Source organism: Danaus plexippus, chromosome 11 (genome assembly GCF_018135715.1).
Source record: "Danaus plexippus chromosome 11, MEX_DaPlex, whole genome shotgun sequence".
Taxonomy (NCBI): domain Eukaryota; kingdom Metazoa; phylum Arthropoda; class Insecta; order Lepidoptera; family Nymphalidae; genus Danaus; species Danaus plexippus.
In genome coordinates, this window is record NC_083544.1 from 5936171 (window position 1) to 5956719 (window position 20549).

Sequence of the window (20549 nt, forward strand, 5' to 3'; positions counted from 1 at the left end):
ATCCTTGGTCGTCATTTACAAACGAACTAGATGAAGTCGGTTCGGTTCTGGTCATATTCCTTTCGGATAATACTATATTCAGTTTATTTGTCTTGTCAGTTCATGAGCTTTCCGTTGAGATGTTCTTGGGAACAAATTTTTAGAGAAAAATGGCCTCACCGTTATTGTTACATATGGGGCTGGTATTGGTTTCGTTCTTAAATATGATCCATTTAAAAACTTCAACGTAGTCATTTATAAATGTTGATTCAGACTTATAGACGTAATAAATAATACTTAATACCTTAGACGAAAATAAATCATCTGCTTACTCTTTTTGGACATATGTTCGTCGGTGGCTTCGGTAGTTTTTCGAATAATATTGAGTGCTCTTTCTTCAAAAAAGTATGTTGAATATCTCTGTAACTTAATTTCAAAGGGAAAAGTGCGTCCCGGCTGACAAAAAGTAAAAAATTCTATAAAATCTCCCTATTTCCAGAACCATTAACCAAGAAATACAATTCAACGGTCTTGCAGGGAGTTTTAGAAAGTTTATTCCCAATTTCTGTATACATCATAACGCCTTAACCAAGAAAAGTAAAATTGGAATTCGATTCACGAACAAGAGATGACTCGTAATATGATAATATAATTCCTAACAGCTGAGCCTGTTCTCCCCATATTTCAAGAAAACGCTTCTATAGAAACATATGTCGAGGCAAGGTCTCTTGGTTATAGGGCAGTACTCATTCAAGTCCTAAAACAAAAGACAGCATGCTGTCGATTATAGGAGAATACGAACTACTGATGCTGAAAACGGATACCATTTGTAGGAGCTTTAAACTCGCGTAGTGGTCTTCGTCATTAAATATATTCACTCTTTCTTTTATAGTTGATAATTCAAATCATTAACAAGACTTTGACTCCTTGAAAGCATCTAAGTACAAACGAGTTCTTCTTTCACGTATTCACCGTTGGTGAGATTTCCTTCATAATTTTGATTTTGGTGTTCAATATAAGAAATGTGATAGACTACAGAATGCTGACTTCGGTCCGAATCTTGTCCATTTTAAAGAATCACTGGTGAATATTATTACCCTCGGGTCATAATATGGATGAAAATGTTTAAGTTTGTCAGTATCAAGACAACTCAGATTGCTCCCCGTACCAAATCACTCTTCGGCATTTGACGTCATCCGCGTGTACGTTGCTAGTAAACTTGGTATACCAAAAGAAATATAATCGTTGACAGGGGTAGTGAGTTGTTAGGAGAGGTTAAAACTTTCTGTGATCGTTTTGGAATTAGTATTTACTCCGTATAGCCAGGTATTAGCCGAGCAAATGGATCAGTAAAGTGCTTCAATCCATCTTGAAAAATTGTTTCGTGTTGATCAAGAAATTGGTAACTTCTGAATGGCATATTGCATTGGACTTTAGCTAACGTTAAAATTTTACAAGTCATAAAACATTAGCATTTCTCCATTAACTTTACTGACACGACGTCATCATTGCTCCATTATCATCACTGCTCCATTAGAATATCTAAATTTTATAAACATAGATGGGAATATAACATTAGACCTAGGTCTTGGCGAACCCTAAGAGATTTAATAATAACCGTTATTTTTCTAAGCATGTTACAGGAAGAGGAAAACCACGAAAAATTGCTAAAAGCAACTAACCCACACGAACGGATGGCAGTGTCGCAGATTGATGAGTTTGATGACAACAAGCTTACGAATACCAACTGAAACAACATCTACTAAATTCTCCAAAACTTTACAGGTTCTCTGACACGTACAGGATATGCGCATCTGAATCTACAAACTTCTACAAAACGATGTCATGACACGTGTAGTGTATGCACATCACATCTACAAAATTCTACAAACCGATAGCATGACACGTATAGTGTATGCAACATCACATCTACAAAATTCTACAAACCGATGGCATGACACGTGTAGTGTATGCACATCACATCTACAAAATTCTACAAACCGATGTCATGACACGTGTAGTGTATGCACATCACACCTACAAGATTCTACAAAACGATGTCATGACACGTAGTGCATGCACATCACATCTACAAAATTCTACAAACCGATGGCATGACACGTGTAGTGTATGCACATCACATCTACAAAATTCTACAAACCGATGGCATGACACGTGTAGTGTATGCACATCACATCTACAAAATTCTACAAACCGATGTCATGACACGTAGTGCATGCACATCACATCTACAAAATTCTACAAACCGATGGCATGACACGTGTAGTGTATGCACATCACATCTACAAAATTCTACAAACCGATGGTAAGATACGTGGAGTGTATGCACATATAGACGTCTCCAAAATTCTAGTCGCATCCTTACATCTGAATATTTCTAGAAATTACTTTAGAATTTCGATTTGATTTCGAAGTCACAATATATTATGAGAACTAGACGTTGGCGCTGAGCACGCACCAACCGTCAGTATGGCCGTGTCGCGCCGACAGCCTTCTCGTATCGAAAATATTCCTTTTCGTGTATTCGTTCATTATAATTGTTTTCAAATTACCCACTTCACCGATGTTAATAAATTTATTAATACATCAGGTGATTAGTTTTTTCAAAGTACCCACAATTGTAATATAGAATTTACCATATAAAAGTCAAAGCATAATCGTACTGAATTCATTCTACATTGGTCGCTCTTAGGAGCCACAGTGGTAGAATCTCCGCTATACAATTCTTGACATTCATTGTAAGAATTTGTTAGCAATAAACAAGTATCATTTTGAGTAAAGACTATCTTTGCTTCAAAATGGAAGCCTGTCCATCGTCATCGGTACTTAACGCCCAGACTCGAAAGCCTTTTAAAGGACTAGAGTCTTGGCCAAGGTTCCACGAGGATCCCCGTGCTCTCACATATACAAGATGTCCCGGAAATAAGAGAGCAACGCTAAGTCGATCATAAAACAGATCATTACCTCATAAAAGCACAAAACTTTACTGCCCTAAGCTTCGGACTTTAGAGCTTTCTCCGTTTTAATCGTAACTTTAGTTTGTTAAAAGTACTGTTTCATAAAAAAAATATGCTAAAAACCGTAAATAATAGACAAAATTATACGTCAAATTTGAATAATATAAGTGTAGCAAGCAGTGATACTTGTGTTCAAATAATAAAAAAACATACAGGGTAAAGTTCACATGTGTTTATTTGAATAAAACTTAATTTAAATATCAAAGGACGGTTCGTAGTCATATCTTTTGACAGGCGTTTTTCCCTACATAAGAAAATTAGGCAAACTACCATTGTAAATTGTTGATTACCTCTGGTTTTGTTTTCTTTCATTCTATAATATTAATTTGTCACCATTTTTAAAGAACCTTAATATTATTTCAAAGTAATCGTAAGTCGTTCCTTATATATTCCAAAAGTCTGATTATACTTTTTTATTTTATTCAAATTACAATATACAGGTATTTTAATTGAACCACTTACGACATAACTCTGTGATGGCAGAACATTTGTTCATTAAATTAAGAATGTATGATAATACAGGGTGATTTTTTAACAAAATTTATTAATATTGATAAAAATATTTGCAAGTGTAGTGTATATCTAACAATATTAATCTAAAGAAAATTATTATACTTGAGGTATAAATCTATAGATATTTCTGTGCCTTTAAATTTCACCCTGTATGTAGAAATATAGTAATAAAATCTTAATATTCTACATCACAGAATTAAGTACATACAACTGTGCGACTAACCACTCTCATTGTTCATTTTGATGTTTCTCTCTTTTTGCATCATAAGAAAAAATCAAATGTACCACGCGGTGTCTACGGTTATGGCGATGAGGTAACCCAGCCCCGTAGATAATGACCCTATGTAACGGACCTTTAACGATCGTTTTGTAACTTATTCTTGAAGCTTAACTCTTTCTAAACTCGACTTGTTCTTCTGCTTTCCCGTTAGCATGCACTTGTCCTCAGTGTCCTCGTATCTGCTTGTACCTTTAATAGAAACACTGTTTTATATTTTATTTCACCCAAACCCAACTTCAAATGGATTATCACATACTAATGCGAGCTGAAGGTCAGGCAAGATTATGTTGCTTTCTTATAGCGATTTGTTAAATCTGAGGTGCATGAATCACCACTTAATTATTCCGTTTCACCTTGAAAATAGATCAACATGAATGGCTGTATTTGGGAGAGTTAAAAATTAATTTAAAAATTTGCTACTCAAAGAATACAAACTCTCAATGAGTTTCGAGATTCTGACAGACATTATAGATTTGCTGCATATTAGACCTCAGCTAGTTACTACTTAAATATATAAATAAACAGAATCATAATGTTCATACACTATGTTAATACAGCGGCACTCTTAATAGGATAAAATACTGTAATGACTTCCAGTGACATGAACCATATTTATAAATTTCATTACATGTAATCCGATTATCATAATCTGTATTGGATGCTAATTAAATTAATTATGGGAAATAAATCTTTCGAAGTAAATAGTTTTAAATGTTATCTATAATATAATATATATTCAATAATTTAATTTATATCTAGCTTTATAAAGATAATAGTATTGCAAATGTTATTCGAATAATAACGCTTTAGGAGGAACGGCGCTACTCGCGATATGCGCCCGGGCGAATCAGACGCACACAATTTTCAAGAGTATACCTACAAGAAGATCACTCCCTGTGACGTCTGCTCTCAAGTTCTAAGAGGTAAGTGGAATCGATATAACATTTCTCCTTATATTTACGCTCTTAAACATTTGTAATTTTATTGTCATAAAACAAAACTAAAAAGTAAAAAAGCTACATAATAATTACTTAAGAAACATCACATTTTCTATAACTATTTGTATGACAATTATATATTTTAGTAAAAATAAAATTTAGAGATTTACTTACAGTATAACTGTGATTGCATTTTCTATATTATTCTCACGTAATGTGATTTAACAACAGCGTCGTAGAGATCCGCGTTGAATATTCAACAAACGTTATATCATTACGTAAATTCATAGTAACATGTTAGAATCATATCGATCCTGTTATAAAACTTAATAAAACCAAAAATATGTCACAATGTCATTTAAATGAAACTAGTATTATTCGAATATACTACGCGGATTTTATTATTTAAAAACTACATAATCCCGACGTTTCGGTTACTTTGCAGCAACCGTGATCACGGGCAGACGAGGTGTGTCACATCGGGAAACGTCGGGATTATGTAGTTTTTAAATAATAAAATCCGAGTAGTATATCCGAATAATACTAGTTTCATTTAAATGAATAAAACTCGCGAAAATCTTAGATCTCATTATGTCACAATGTCTTTTTATCCTTTGATTAGTTGAGTAAACTCTATAGCTTGCTCCTTTATGTTGCTCTGGTGAGGTAATTAATTTTATGCCGTTATCAGTAGACGACAAAAAGTCTAACGATGTCATTCGATACGGCCGTTCGCCGACTGGTACTAACAATTATTATAACAAAGCCCGATAAAGGAATTATTTTATAATTATATTTGAATTAGCTGTCGTGATGTTATTTTGTTTTTCGTTATTGTCTAACTTATACTTGCTGACTGTTAAATGTATTTTACCTTAATGTTTTAGTTTGTGTACTAGTTAAATACTTTTTGCTTCTTTTTTTGTATAAAAAGTAGTCTACGTTTAGGATGAAACATGAAAGTCGGATAAATATTTGCAAACCAATTTAAATATCCTATATTTTTTTATTATTACACCGCGAAGAAATTTTCACCGTTTCGATTTTTAAGATAATTAAAGTACTAAGTAACACGTGTATCTGTATTTGTGTAATTAGATAAAAATTATCCTTCGTTTCTGGTTTCGTGGGACTAAATTTTTAATTGTCAGGAACATCGATTATATAATAATAAATCATTACCTGAACTATAACCATTTCTGTTTAACTAGACAAATTGTGTTGATACAACCAACGAATTTCATAAAAAAAACATGTCAATTTTTTAATTTATATTTGTTATATAAATATTTACAAATCATTCTATTTTATTCGGACTGGAAAATAATAAAAGAGTTGTTATAAAGTTGAGTAAACATTGTCATAACTATGACGTTGTCTATAAACTAAATCGTTTTAGCTGTGAACCGTGTATGCATATACAGTTCGCCCTACATAGTACGTAGATCAAGCTTAAGCGAACATGCTCTCGTGATATCACTCTCGATCGAAATTAATTTGTTTTTGACCTGCGATTTAATTGAACTAGAATTTCCAATAACGAGATTTAGTTATTTTAGACCAGTTTGGTGATCTTCATAATATTATACGGAACAGTAGAAACAGCAACAATAACAGTACATACTATTAACATGATAGTTATCATTATATAATTAAATTTTAACAACGCTGATGCCTAAAGCCATAATTAGTATTAATGTTACAAAGTGCCACTAATAATGTATTCAATTATTTTAATTGTTTAACTTGTTACATTCAGTTTTACTTTATAGCAACCAACCACGCGACGCTGTATTCCAATCAATGACAATAAACTGATAAAGTTTTAATGAATAAGTTATGACAGGAAGGCCACGGTCGAGGACCGAGGTCGACCAATAAAACTTTCTGTTAGTAGTTCAATAAAATATTTATTAAGAACTAACTTTGCTATCGACTGCACCGCCTAGACTTTGGAATTTTGTTTAGAGGAAAAACAGTGTACTTTTATACAAAAACAATGCAACAATTTTAGTTTTATCTACGGTTTCTGTGACGTTAAATACAAAACACGACTACCATTTAGTGATCCGGCTGGAAGTATAAGAAATTTAAAATAAAAATTGCGTAAACATTATTGTATATATATGCGTTAAAGCTACATTTTTGCAATGTTTAATCGAGAATAGTTCATTAGTCTTAAATAAAATTCTAACAACTAACAAGCAGTCATACATCCTCACGAATTTTTACATTTGTAATATTTTTATGAAATACAAAATTTTGTGGTATCTTGCGATATCTTTTTATTTAATACCAAACCGTATTGGTTACACTTTAGAGAAGACAATATGGGCGCAGTAGTCCAACGGATTGATTATATCGATAACTACAAAATTGATTTGGATCCAAGTGGACATGTTTAATGCTACGATAAAAGAAAATATTCCCCTAACATATTATTTGATTTCGTCACAACTTTTTCTGAAAGGTCATGCAACGAAACTTATGAGACTTGCTTGCCATATGGCACACAATACACGGTCATAGTAACAGCCGTAGCTATTAAATTGTTATTAGTGTCAAATCAATCATTTTATTTGAATAGATGAAAAATTATGAATTTTTTTCAGTGTATTATACGTTTCATTATTTCTATTAGGAATCTCCTTTTAATATATTCACCAAATTATCAGTCATGTCCATGGAATTGATGAGTGTAGACAGGGTTTAAATTATTATTTTAATTATTTTTAAAAACAAAAGTAAATTAAAGTCGTTTTGTCATTATAACGGTTTTATCCAAAAAAACTTACGAAACCTTAATCTCAAGTATATTTTTCTTTATTTTTTCATTCGTTGATAAATTTTTTTTTTTTTTTAATATTATTGTGCAATGATTATTTTCGACAGATATTCTAAATAATAACTCTGAATATTTTCCTAGGGCACACAAGACAGGGTTTACGATGCAGAATGTGCAAAATGAACGTGCATACTGATTGCATGCCGCAAGTTGGCAAGTGTCAGACGAAATCAAAGCTCCTACGCAGGCAGAAGAGCACCTCCGAAATAGAAGCTCATAGGGTGCAGGAGTCTGCTTTTGATGAAGAAAGTAAGTTTATGAATTTAACTACAACTAAAGGTTCCTCATCGATTTATACAATTCAATTTCATTAAGAAAAAAATTATTGTGCAATTTGTGATTAATTTTTAGCTTTTCTTTAAATTGTCTTCGGATGGTAAGTTACGGCTTAATTAGATTATTTTGTATGGCACTGTCCTTACTGCTACATGACGTGCAATTTCAACGTACATTGAAATATCTGTTAATTATATGCGGCATACTTTGTTATCAATGTCGGTTCACATATAACAATACTATAAAACACAGGCAGCATGCGACTATATTGGCTATAAGTCGAATAGTTCATTAGGTACAGCCGCAATACGGACACGCACACTAACTTCACATTATTCAGGGGTGCACGTCGGCTGGCTGCCAGGACAGAGACTCACCAAGATATGTTTTAAGAAATCAGTCGAGTTCGACGATGATTTTGATAGCTACAATGATGATGGTACAGTATGAGTTAGTGCGGTTGTCCCTAGTTCATCCTGTCCTGCATCTATAAACTAATCTATTTGCCAAAATACTGTCATTCCAGACAAAGAACAGATAATTTTGCAGAGCTGTCACTAAACACTAACTCGTCACTGCCGACGTCTTGACTATAATAACGTAGAATCGCGTCCTTATGTAACTTTTCGCTCGCTCAGAGGAAGATCAGACCTACCAAGTTCTGAAGCGAGCCAACGAAATAGCGAAGCCGGGCGGTGCGGGCCCCGTAGTGCGTGTGTCCGCGCCAGAGGAGCCGCCGGCGGCGCGTTCCCCCGCGCGGCCCAGCGCCGGGCTGGCGGTGGCGTCGCAGCCCATCGCCTCCAGCTCAGGTCTGGTCCGCACCCGGGCTCGCTTCTCCGCTCGAACGCGCGTTTGCGATCCTTTTCAGTAGTCTCGATTTGTTTTGCACGCATCGTTCAAGTCGGGCGCGGGGTGCGGGGTGCGGGGTGAGGGGTGCGAGGTACGGATTGCGGAGTACTGAGCGATGCTTGTCGGTAGGCGCGGCTGGTCGGCCTGAAGGCGGCATGCGGCGGCGGCTGTTCGCCGGCGTCAAGAGTTTGTCCATGTGGGGGTCGAAGTCGCGCCGCGGCTCTCCGCAGCACCGATCGGTTTCACTCCCGGAAAGTACGCGCCGGCTGACTGAGCCTCGCTCTGTTTTACCGCAACCGAGCTTTGTCTGTCCCGTCTTCTTAATGGACTCTGATGCCTCAAGACGTTGTGTGACTTTATGTTTTGTGTTTATTTATTTTCTGTATTAGATGTCGCGTTAGCAGTTTTAGTTCCAACTAGGGTGACTAGATGGCGCTCGATAAACACGCTCTAGATGCTTAATCCCGTCCTTCCACTGGATGTCTCACGTCCTGGAAATAAGCAATCCTATATTTATTCCAAGCTCATCTCCATTTTATTCTTCCTATTTTTATTATTTTTTTATTTTTTATTTTTGTATAATATGTATTACATTATTTTTTTTTATTTATTTTTGTTCGCCCCTTATCTTTACAGAATCAGAGGAGACAACAACCCGACCTTTCGGACAGCCTTTATGTTTCATTAATGAGAACGGCGATCCCCCACCTTCGATTCTCAAGCCCACGGCCAGCGTTCGCAAGAAAAAATGATTTCATTCAGTCACATAAACAAATTTAATCATTGATTCGTCTCTTAGACGTTAGCTGTTAGACATATATCGTCTCGACCGCGAGCCGCGTCGCGAATCACTGTTGCCCCGAAACGCCCCGCGTTCTGTGATATGAATATTGTTACTGTTAAAATAAAATTCAGAATTAAGTCGCTTTATTTTTTCAAACCTCTATCAGTATGCACTTTACATTTATATATAAAGCGCCTATATCCTCAATCGGGTTTTGGATGTATGTAAGTGGTGCATGGCTTGACGCGTGTCGCGCTGGATCGCATGTAATCGACGATTTCTATTTCAGTCACAGCCATATATTTTTCACTTGCACGAGTGAACAGAAATGTAAATACACTATCCACATTGTCCGAACTGGTACTAAACATATATAGACACCGAACAAAACATCTATACACTAAACCTTAAACAATTTCTGGTTTTAAATATATCTCGGTTTTATTTTCTTTCTGGTCGCTTCGTCACCTCTATTTTAGTGAAAAGAGTTTACAGGGCGATACCGACTCATTTGATTATAGAGTCACTAGTTTGAAAACATAGATTAGATGGTATTTACTTTGTTCATACAGGTTCGATGAGGAACTCCAAGAGTGCTCAAATGTTGAGGCAGGCTGACCGCACCAGTCCATTACCTGGTATCAATATTAATTTAAAACGAATCCCTGTAGTCTGTCTATGTTGAGAGATTCGTTGTATGTTATTTGATCACACTCGTTTGACACTTTTCAATCTATCGATCAAATATTATGATGACGAAATAAGGATTTTTAAATTTAACTACATAGTTTATTTTTATTAATAATCTATTATATATAAAGTTTGATTCCATGTGAATGTATATGGTAGTTTGTTTTTATTATTTATTAGTAGGTTTCGTCAAGTAAACTCCATTCAGTCCCATGATCGTGCAACCATGTTTTGTATATAATTATATATTTTTAATATTTTAACCTTTTTGCAGAGCTTTCGCACTTGATATGTATTGTTAAGTTTTTACCAAGTTTGTGTGACACGAGCTAGCATGAGCAATTAACGGAACTTTTTCAAAACCAATTTAATATAATATATGTATATAAAAAGTGGTATTGAAAAAGGCGCCTCATGACAGTTATATATATGTATAGTAATTTACATATATAGTCAATATGATCTATTGTATAATGTATTGCAGTTGATAAACAATTTAATTGGAACATAACATAGCTTACAGTTAACACAAATATTCAGCACAAATCATTATTTCACTACGACCAATACTTCCACGCAGATTACATAGCCAATGCTCATACTGCATGACTGTTATAGCGCCACACTCGCCGAGACGACAAAAGTTGAACCTTAGGATGAAGAGCCTGTCGCTGGATTCACCCGAGTGCGGGGAGCTACGACGACGCCCGCGAGACCAACCCTCGCAGGGTAGCAGAGTACTTTGTACGAACATCGCTAGTAAACGAAACGGGCCCAAAAAACTAACCCTCCAAACCCTACTCTGTTTAGTGCGAATTTACATTGCCGATCCAAATACAGAAAACCTTTCCAAGTTTTTCAATTTATAGAAATTAAAGAAATTTTTACGAGAAACCTTGTAATAATGGTTTTTAAGTCTAAAATGCAATCTCGCACTAACCATGACTGATGACAGCATACAAGTAATTTGAAATGATATTAAAACTTCAAAACTGCGTTTGTTATTATCTTACAATTAATTATAATTGGTACTTAATAAATTTTTGTTAATAATTTATTAGAGTGGAATAATTGCGTCTTTTGTCTGGTTTCTGAATATATAATGAGTTAAAATTTATTGCTCTTGTAACGTGTTCAACATGATCTGTAAGTCTCGATTGTTTATTGCAACATGAAGTTGGCATGGTTTCAGCTATTTCATGGTACTATCCGATGAAAATACAAAAGAATTATCTATTATACTCATTCTCATTACAAACGCTATTTTGATACAAATTTATTCATTGGTTACAGGTTTTTTGGGCCCATTAAAAGAATTGTTGTTTTGTCAATAAAGCGATGTCTTTTCCACAAGCAATGTTTGTTGTACACTTGTAACTATTCCTTGGCTTAGCTTTTACGTGTCTTAGTGAGACGTTCTGCCTTCACTCTATGGAATTCCTTAAAGATTCGCTTTCTTCGTCGTTTCGTGATAACCAAATATCTTGCATTTCGGTCTTTCAATTTTATTTCCAAATATTTTTTATTGATTTTTGCAAAAACACTACCAAATTGTCGTTATAATGTTCCTCCTGTCTTTCAAGAAATAAGGGTTTATGTGTCTATAATCACTTTACAATTTTTGGTTTGCATGTTTTTAATTTCTTTTTCTTTTTCTAGGTGACAACAGAGCATATAGCATGAGATATGGCTCTTATAAATTAAGTAACCATTTGACTCACCAATTTAACCATACCCAATCATGTACGTTTATTAAAATAATACAGGTTTTGTTATATGTAAGTAAATGGCTAGAAAATATAATATTTAAACTTTATTTTACATGGAATTGTAAGCAATATAACATTAAATGAATTCTATTTTAAAAAATATTTGTCGTATATTTTTTGTTGTACGGTTTCACTGAGCGCTTGATGAAAATGTCTTATAATTCCACAGTAAAATCTTATTGCATGTTCGTTTATAAATCACTTTAACACAACACAACTTTCTCTTATAAAAAGGTGTTATATGTATTCTGTACATATATATTATATTTATTACGTACAATAATTAACTTCGTTTTTATAAATTTACATGCACACTCTTACGATATACAAATTTTAAACGTTTTTATATCATAAGAGTATGCATACAACTAAATAAATTTGTTAAGAATTTCACGTGATAAACATTTGTCAATTTATTAATCTTTGAAAAAAAAAAAGATTGGTAAAACATAAATTCAGAATAACAAAATGAAAATAGTAAAACTTCATTCCATTTAGTTATATCCGGCCATATAAAAATCAATCGGAAGATTCCATAAAATGGTCTTGCTGTTCAATTCAATCCACTTTAAAAGCAATCTTGTCACTATATTCCTGTAAAAATAAAACCCTAACATTCCAATAACAGATTGCAGTGTCATCTAAAAAAACAATCCATTATCGGCCGAAATTGTATTTAAAAGTATATCTTATAATAAAATGAAAAATAGACTAAGGTCTCAACTAATATCATATCCTAATCAATTAAAAATGATAACAGCCCCATCATCGCCGGTTCATAGTCGAAAACTGCTGAGCGCTCGTGGAGGTCGTATGAGCAGCGTCGAACTTCCTGACGAACCCGACAAGAGCCTTTCATCAAACAGTGCTAGCCCCTGCCCATCGCCAGTTAAACAACCCAGCGTAAGTAGACGCGATAGCTCAAATATTATGAAGACGGTAAAAACACATCTCGAAATTTTATAATTATCATTAAGAAAAGACCTATAGCGTCACTGTATTTTTTGTATTGTAAAGATTTTGTTTGTGTTATAAGTAAATATATAAAAATTCACATGTTCACTTTATAATGTTGTTTTAAAAGCTTCTAATCCATTAGTAAGTGATATCGGTGAGGTATTGTTGTTAGAATTACGCTGCAGATTAGTTTACAGAACTAACAAGTCTTATTAGGTGTATTTAGCGTTGAAATATCCGTGTAGGGCGTAATTAAGTTTAAATATTACAGTAAAATTATACTATTTTCGGCATTCAAAGGCTTTTGACTGATCATTTCGTAGTTTACGATTGTGCTATCAAAGTGTACCTTTTTTAAAGCTTTGAGTTTTTGTTTTGTCTCTACTTTTAAAACATTTATTCAGTCGTCCTGAACCTTCGCCAACATACTGTATCTGAGATATACAAGGCACCCTTAGGTATTACAGTCTTATACCTCAAGCTAGGCTTTTGGTATAAAGCCTTTTTTAATTTAATTAACTATCTTATCGAAATATGAAGAATTCGGTAGATCAATAAAATTATGTACTGTAAAATTTTTTCGGTTTTTATTACTTTGCCTTTATTACCTTGGTTACCTTATCTGTACTACATATTGTTGTTAACAGAAGCATCAACGACTCTTGCCAACAAATCTGTACGTGATCCTATACAACTTCAAGTCCCGCCACGCCGATGAGTTGGACCTTAAAGCTGGTTATAAGGTCACCGTTATTGATACTTCAGACCCCGACTGGTGGAAGGGCAAATGCTTGGGCAAAATCGGATACTTTCCGTCCAAGTATTGTACTAAATTGCAAGCCGGAGAAAGACCTTTGCAGGTCACTCACAATCTACAGGTAAATTTAGTTTAAAGAGTCTTCAGATAACTTTCCTTCGGGACTGGCAAATTAAATTCTTTTATCGCTCCCAGATAATTATATTGTAATGTTTAAACCATGACCGTATTTCAAATAATAATATTATGTAAAATAATTCTGATATATTAAAGTTCTTCTATATTCATGCTTATGCCGGTGCCACTTCTGTATTTTATTATTAAAATAAATGAAAGCATAAAAACTAAAATGACTAAAATTAACATCATATCACATAATTGTAAGGTAAAACTAACTATTGTATATTAACTACTGTCAATTAAAAAGCTTTAAAACTATCAGCATCGAGGTTGTATAGTCAAATCCTTCTAATTAGTTTAATGATTTTGATTTAATATTTTTTTCCAAGAGCCTACTCAAAATTTTGCAATGCTTTTTGTATTTGAAAAAAGAAAAATCAAACTATTAACATTACATAGTTCTTGCAATAAAGGCACTTTACGCAATTTCAAATAATTTGATCAGGTTTAATTTAAGTGAAATTAGCTCTAAAATGGTGAACCACGAAACCTCGAACGGGTGTTAATTTAATGCCGCATTTCTATAATAGTATTATAACTATACTAGTAGGATGTGGTTGATTAGTATGCTAAGGTATAATAATGAGTAAATGCCACAGTTTAGGCATTTTGGGCTTGATTTTATTAGGTTATAGAATTTTTATTCTATTAAGGCTTATTTTATTTAAATTAAACAATTTTTCGGATGCATTGCCACCCTTGTTTGGGAAAGAGAGAGAGAGAAGGTTGGGAAAAGGGAAAGAAATAGGGTGGGAAAAAGGAAAGGGCAACCGGTTCCCTCACTCATCAGACGAAACGCAGCCATTAAAGACTGCTTCAAGCCGATCTTCTGTGAGAGGGTGGTACTTCCCCGGTTGAGCCTGCCCATGTTCGAGCTGCAGTAATTTGACCACAGCTAGGCTCTACCACGATTAAGCGTGTGTGTGTGTTTCTCTCTCTGTCTTCTGTAGGATCTTAGGTCTCAAATGAATATATCTATTTTAATGCAGTTTGTCATTTTACTGCCAGTTTCCTTGCTGTAATTCTCAGCTATATTTGTTTAATATCTGTGCAAGAGTGTAAGAGCATCAGGTCTTTGGTAAACCATAATGGTCGTAAATAATATAATGTACATTTTGCATGAAATCGAATAACATGGGTGCTATATAATTTCTTTTCTTACAAAGATCTTGCACTGATAAAAGGTTTTTGTAAAAACTTTGGATTTCATTCTGATAATTCAATGATTATTAAATTTTTTATTGATGGTTCTGTTGCAAGTTATACGTATATTGAATTCTTTCTTATAAAATTATTTAATAAGACGTTTTGCTGTTAATTTTCATTAGTATTAGTGGTTATCAAAAGGATTTTTACGAGAATAATAGGTGATAAAATGCCGACAGATATGATTCATAAAGAGTAGGGGTTGTATATAAAAGTAACAAAATCATGATAGATAACATATCACATTTATCTAAATAGTCTAATATTAGTTTAGCAACATGCTTTTACTCGAAGCATAAAATATTCATAAATATTCTGCTTTCGTCTCCTTCCAAAATATAATAAGAGATTATAACCAAACAGTCGGCAAACTATTCCAGCAAAGTACCTACTCTACAAATTGTTAACCAATCTGTAAATTAATCTACGAACCAGTCCAAAAACAGTTTGATACACAAAGCTATATTTCAAAAAATAAAAAAATTGTTTCAAATAGAAACAATTAACAAAAAAAAAATAGACAAAATTGTTAACTTTCTTACCTACCTAATATTTATAAACATACCCCTACAATTAGTAATATAGCCACAATAGTATAAATAAGTACTTTCTTAAAATACTTCCAGGTATCGGACGGCGACAATGGTCTAATGCTTTTGCGCGACCAGATAGTGATCCAAGTTGGTGATGAATTAGACGGCATGGTCATGATTCGTTCAGGAGACAATCGTCAGGGAGTCTGCCCTGTCAAGTTCCTGCAGGAAGTGTGACGCTTTAAGTTGCCCACATTCAATGTCATCAAGGTGAGGATCCCTAGAAGTTGATTAACAACTGAAGGAATAATATAATATAATATTTGGGAAGATAGTGAGGTTCTTACGACCAACATATTAAGTGTTACTGGCATTCATGTTTTTGGAAGAATAAAAACTTTCTTTTATTAATATATTTATTATAATTAAATACATTTGACGGTTGGACCTTTTGGATAATACAACAAAAAAATCTGCTATGATTAAAAACAGCATGGATAAATATTGCAGTATCTAAATAAGTATTTATAATAATTGTGAAATCTATTACAGCGACGCGGCTCTCTATCAAAGGACAGGACTTATTACGATCCCAAACCTATCCGTAGTGCTCCAGTGACGCCATGCGACAGCGAACCATCTTGGTCCGAGCGTCGTTCAGATAAAGAGTGTTACGAGGCCTCCGTAGAAGGTATGTGGTGGTGGCGGAGACCGTTGGGCGTCAGGCGTAGCACGTGCCGCCGGTGTGCAGCTTCGTCTTCTAGTAGACCGCTGCAGATGACATACGATCCTCCGATATATCCGACGATAGATCACAGACCATTGAATTCTGGAGACAGGCCGCTCAATTTCGTCAGGCAGTTGTTTCTATAAATGAACATGTGATTTTTTTTTCCGTTTCTATTTATAATTGATGTAAACTATATATATGAATATATAGAACCTTGATAATTTGCTTATATAATGAAAAATATATTTATGGCCTATTTAATTGAAATAAATCCTTCCATATTCAGAATTTATTTTGATGATAAACTTTAATTACGCGTAAGTTTATATGCTACGGGTTATGGGAATTGCTTAAAAAGTTTTCAAAAAACAACAAATAAAATATAAAATTGTTTTAGCAAAAAGGTTCATGATGGTCAATTCGTTTAAACGATCTCTAAAACCTTATGAACCCGTAACATATAATTAATATAGCGACATATCATTTTACAATTTGTTAGAAGTATATTAAGATATATACGATTCTTATTATGGGGATATATTTAATTGCTATTTTATATAATATAATAAATTTAATTATAATAATGTAATGTATATCTTTATTTATTTAACAAAATTGATAAGAATTAAAATACTTTTTTTGCTATCGTTTTTAGCCGGTATAAAAAATGGTATCTGGCGTATTTTTCTCTTCATTAAAATGAAAATATTATTATAATTGTTATTTAAATAATTATGATTATAATTTATTATTTTATTAGTTTTAGATGATATTTATTGTGAAAAACGAATACATTATTTTCTTGCTTAGTTACAACAGAGTAAATAAAAAACGTATGAAATATTTGTAGAATATCAGTTATAATTATTGTGAAATTCATAAATTTTTCATTAGGGTTATTAATGAAAGCTATTGTTATAATCAAATAGTGGCCGTCTTCAAGAACACGTTGAGACTCGAATGACCATTGCTGTTTCAACAGTCGTGTCAATATAATTGTCATATACAGACAAAGCATAGAAATACAGTTATTTCTCTAACATTAAAACAATATTGATCTAAATTTGAATAACAATTCCTATATAAAATGTAGGAATTAGCAATTCGCGGGATTTACCTGCGATATCCGGAATGCCGAGTTCGAGCAACTTTTCTATTTGAATTTTCATTCATTCACCATAGACCCGCCCTGTCCTAAGCATATGCTTTAATTTTATCTTTGCATGCATACCAGATTAAATCCATCATAATATGCATCTAAACCCACCCACCCATTAGCATTTCGTTCAACAATATAGAAAGAATATGCGTAGACCTAAAGTATCTACACTTATAGTATTTATATGTGAAAATATGTAGGTATCTGTAGTTGAAATAATTTTGTCAATGTCTTTTTTAATAATCTTTAAATTTATTCATAAATAAAAATCACATATATGTATTAAAATTAAAAGACGTTTTATATATTAGCTAAAACAACAGCTAGCAGTGACACATGTTACCTCCGTGACAAATATTTTCCATTTTTTTTTAAGATATAAATGAAGCCATATTCAAAATCCATGGTTAGGAATTTAGAACCTTATGTATACACCTAATGAAGTCTTAATTCAAGCTTATTAATACGGTATGCCTACCATTAGTTTGTAAAGTCAAAGTCACGATAAATTCGTAAGTACGTTTCCCGTTTCTCATTCAATAACCTACGTTAATACCATATTTGCGAAGATTTAGGGATGAAAAACAGTTGACGCTGCGTATACAGTGTGACGATTGAAACTTGTATTACTTCTAATCTAAATAGCAGAGAAAATAACGTTATTATGAAATAAAATTCAATACAATATATAATTATTAAAACCTGTTTATAGTTCCTTACTGATGACATTCCTCTGTAATGTTATTCCAAAGTTAACGCTATTCTAAATAATTTAAACAACACCGTGTTTTATTTAACGCGTTTAAACCGTCCCCTTATAGTTTTAAATGTAACAATTATACCTATAAACTCGTATAACGATTGAAAATGTAAAGGGATTATTATAATCGAGTTAGCTGAGACTAGCGTAATTATAGTCCAAAGTAAGCTACTTATGACGATATAACTCATGTTATCATGAAAAATTCATGACATGAAAGTATTATAATGCTCTCAATTCACTTAAATTATTGTAACTATAACGAAATATTGTTAAAAATATATTAATTATGTTAAGTTATAACTTACGGGATTATATTAATGTATAGCATAGACAAGAAACTAAAAGTAGTAAACATTATCCCAATACTTACATATGCTTTGCATTTAATGTTAAGCTTACTTATATTTTAAGTTCATTTAAATAAAATATTAATTTCATGATTACGTTATAACTAAAATTTTTTTTTTATTATTATTTTTCTTATTTGATTCAGCTAGACTAGGTTTTAACTTATTTAGTGATAAAAAAAATCGAAAATATTTAATATAATACCTTTTAGTTGATTGAATACAGATTTATTTAAATTTATCTTCTGAAATATTTATAATGTAATGATAAGATGAAATATATTTGTGTATCCAGATCAAAATATTTATATAATGATTGTTACATCGATAAATTACTTGTGTAGGTTACGTTCGAATTAAATGTTTAAATCACTATAAAATTTATGTTGTTATCGTGCACTGATCTTATTATACAGCCAGTTTCCTAATAATGGAGACGTTACAAAACATATATAAGGCATTATAAGATGAAATAAAATACACGTGATTGCAATGAAATTCACTCTTTATTGTATAAAAATAAAAAATATTTTTATGAATGATCTTTATTACATCTTATATTGACAGATAAAAAATAACGATGAAAAAAAAAAGAACCAAAGAGATTTAACGCATTTATCATTAGACGTAGATAATCCCAATTCCCTAGTGAGATGTGTAGTTGTAAGTAACTTATAAATACTTTAGTATACCTATATGTGATGAAATGAATTATGGTCTTATACCGTTGTAAGAGAGTCCACTAGGTCTATTACTTTCGTTCTAGACAATTAAGTTTAATATATTAAAGATAATTTTAAGTGTAATTGCAAATGTCACAAGTGTCTCTGTGTACAATAATTTGCTACGTCGCTGCTTAAAATACCGCCTTTATCTTCTCAATTCCTTTTTTTTTATTATTCACCGCTATTGTTATTTTATGTGTATTTTATATCATATGTTGATAAGAACAAACCGTAATGGATTGTAAAATTTAATCCTATAAAATGTCCAAAAAGTATTTATTGTAATTATTCAAATAAATTTTCCAAGTCAGCAAAAAGCTTATACACATGGCACATTAATAAATATTCTAAAAAGATGTAACAGGTTACTTAGTTAACAAACGGCAACAAATACATTTTAAAATTCTTACAATGTTGGCAACATTTGATATTTATCCAGTGCTCAGAAACATACTAAATAAGCTATAAAAATATTATGCAATTAACACTTTTAAATATGTCTAACACTTATAGAATGTAATGTTTCAATACTTACGTCTCTAAAGTTTTTAATTATTATTTTTTTTACAAAATTATTTTGTCATGATAAAGGATTGAAGGTTTTTGTATTATTTATATATTTATCCTGTTTGAGTAAAGATTGAAATTAAATCTGAATTTAAATGTTATTACACTAATTTAAATTGTACGTGGTTGTTGTTACCTTCGCCATGACTTGTTTTCATCGTATTTGTAGATTTAAAATCTATCTATATTTTAGTCAGTGTATTATAGCTTGTTTTCAGTTGTAACTGTGTTTTGTTGCGTTAAATTTATATTCTTGTGTTAGAATATATTAATTATGTGTCACATAAATCTTTTATTTACATACCCTTGTACTATGTTCTAGAATAATGAGGAAAATCGTTTAGGTATATGAGATATGTAACGCTTTTAATAGTGTCATTGAGAAATCATGGTAAGTTATAAAGTCATTTATTAAAGACTTTCTAGCGTCATCTTACTTACTTCCATATAAGCCCTTAGTGCAGGGTACATCAGTACAAAACAAAACTTCAAAACGTTGCAAACAGATGGCACTGACGTATAAAAAAGTGGCTCGTTAAAATGGAATGAGTGTAATAAGAATAAAAAGAACTAAAAATGAAATTAAATAATTTATAATACAATGCCTGAGATATAAAGTAACGAACCGAGACAATAACAGCCAGTTATGCTACGGTACATGCAC

At 32.6% G+C, this 20549-nt stretch overlaps 1 protein-coding gene across 1 annotated transcript in view; it reads left to right on the forward strand.

Moving 5' to 3' along the window:
• Positions 1 to 20173, forward strand: part of LOC116765886 (uncharacterized) — a 129273-nt gene extending 109100 nt beyond the window's left edge. The window contains exons 13-21 of the mRNA XM_061522067.1: positions 4621 to 4733; positions 7675 to 7842; positions 8508 to 8678; positions 10811 to 10936; positions 11852 to 11935; positions 12722 to 12864; positions 13566 to 13796; positions 15688 to 15864; positions 16147 to 20173. Coding sequence (XP_061378051.1) covers positions 4621 to 4733; positions 7675 to 7842; positions 8508 to 8678; positions 10811 to 10936; positions 11852 to 11935; positions 12722 to 12864; positions 13566 to 13796; positions 15688 to 15831 — 1180 coding nt within the window. The 3' untranslated portion in view covers positions 15832 to 15864; positions 16147 to 20173. The remainder of the gene's footprint in view (positions 1 to 4620; positions 4734 to 7674; positions 7843 to 8507; positions 8679 to 10810; positions 10937 to 11851; positions 11936 to 12721; positions 12865 to 13565; positions 13797 to 15687; positions 15865 to 16146) is intronic.
• Positions 20174 to 20549: the final 376 nt, after the last annotated feature.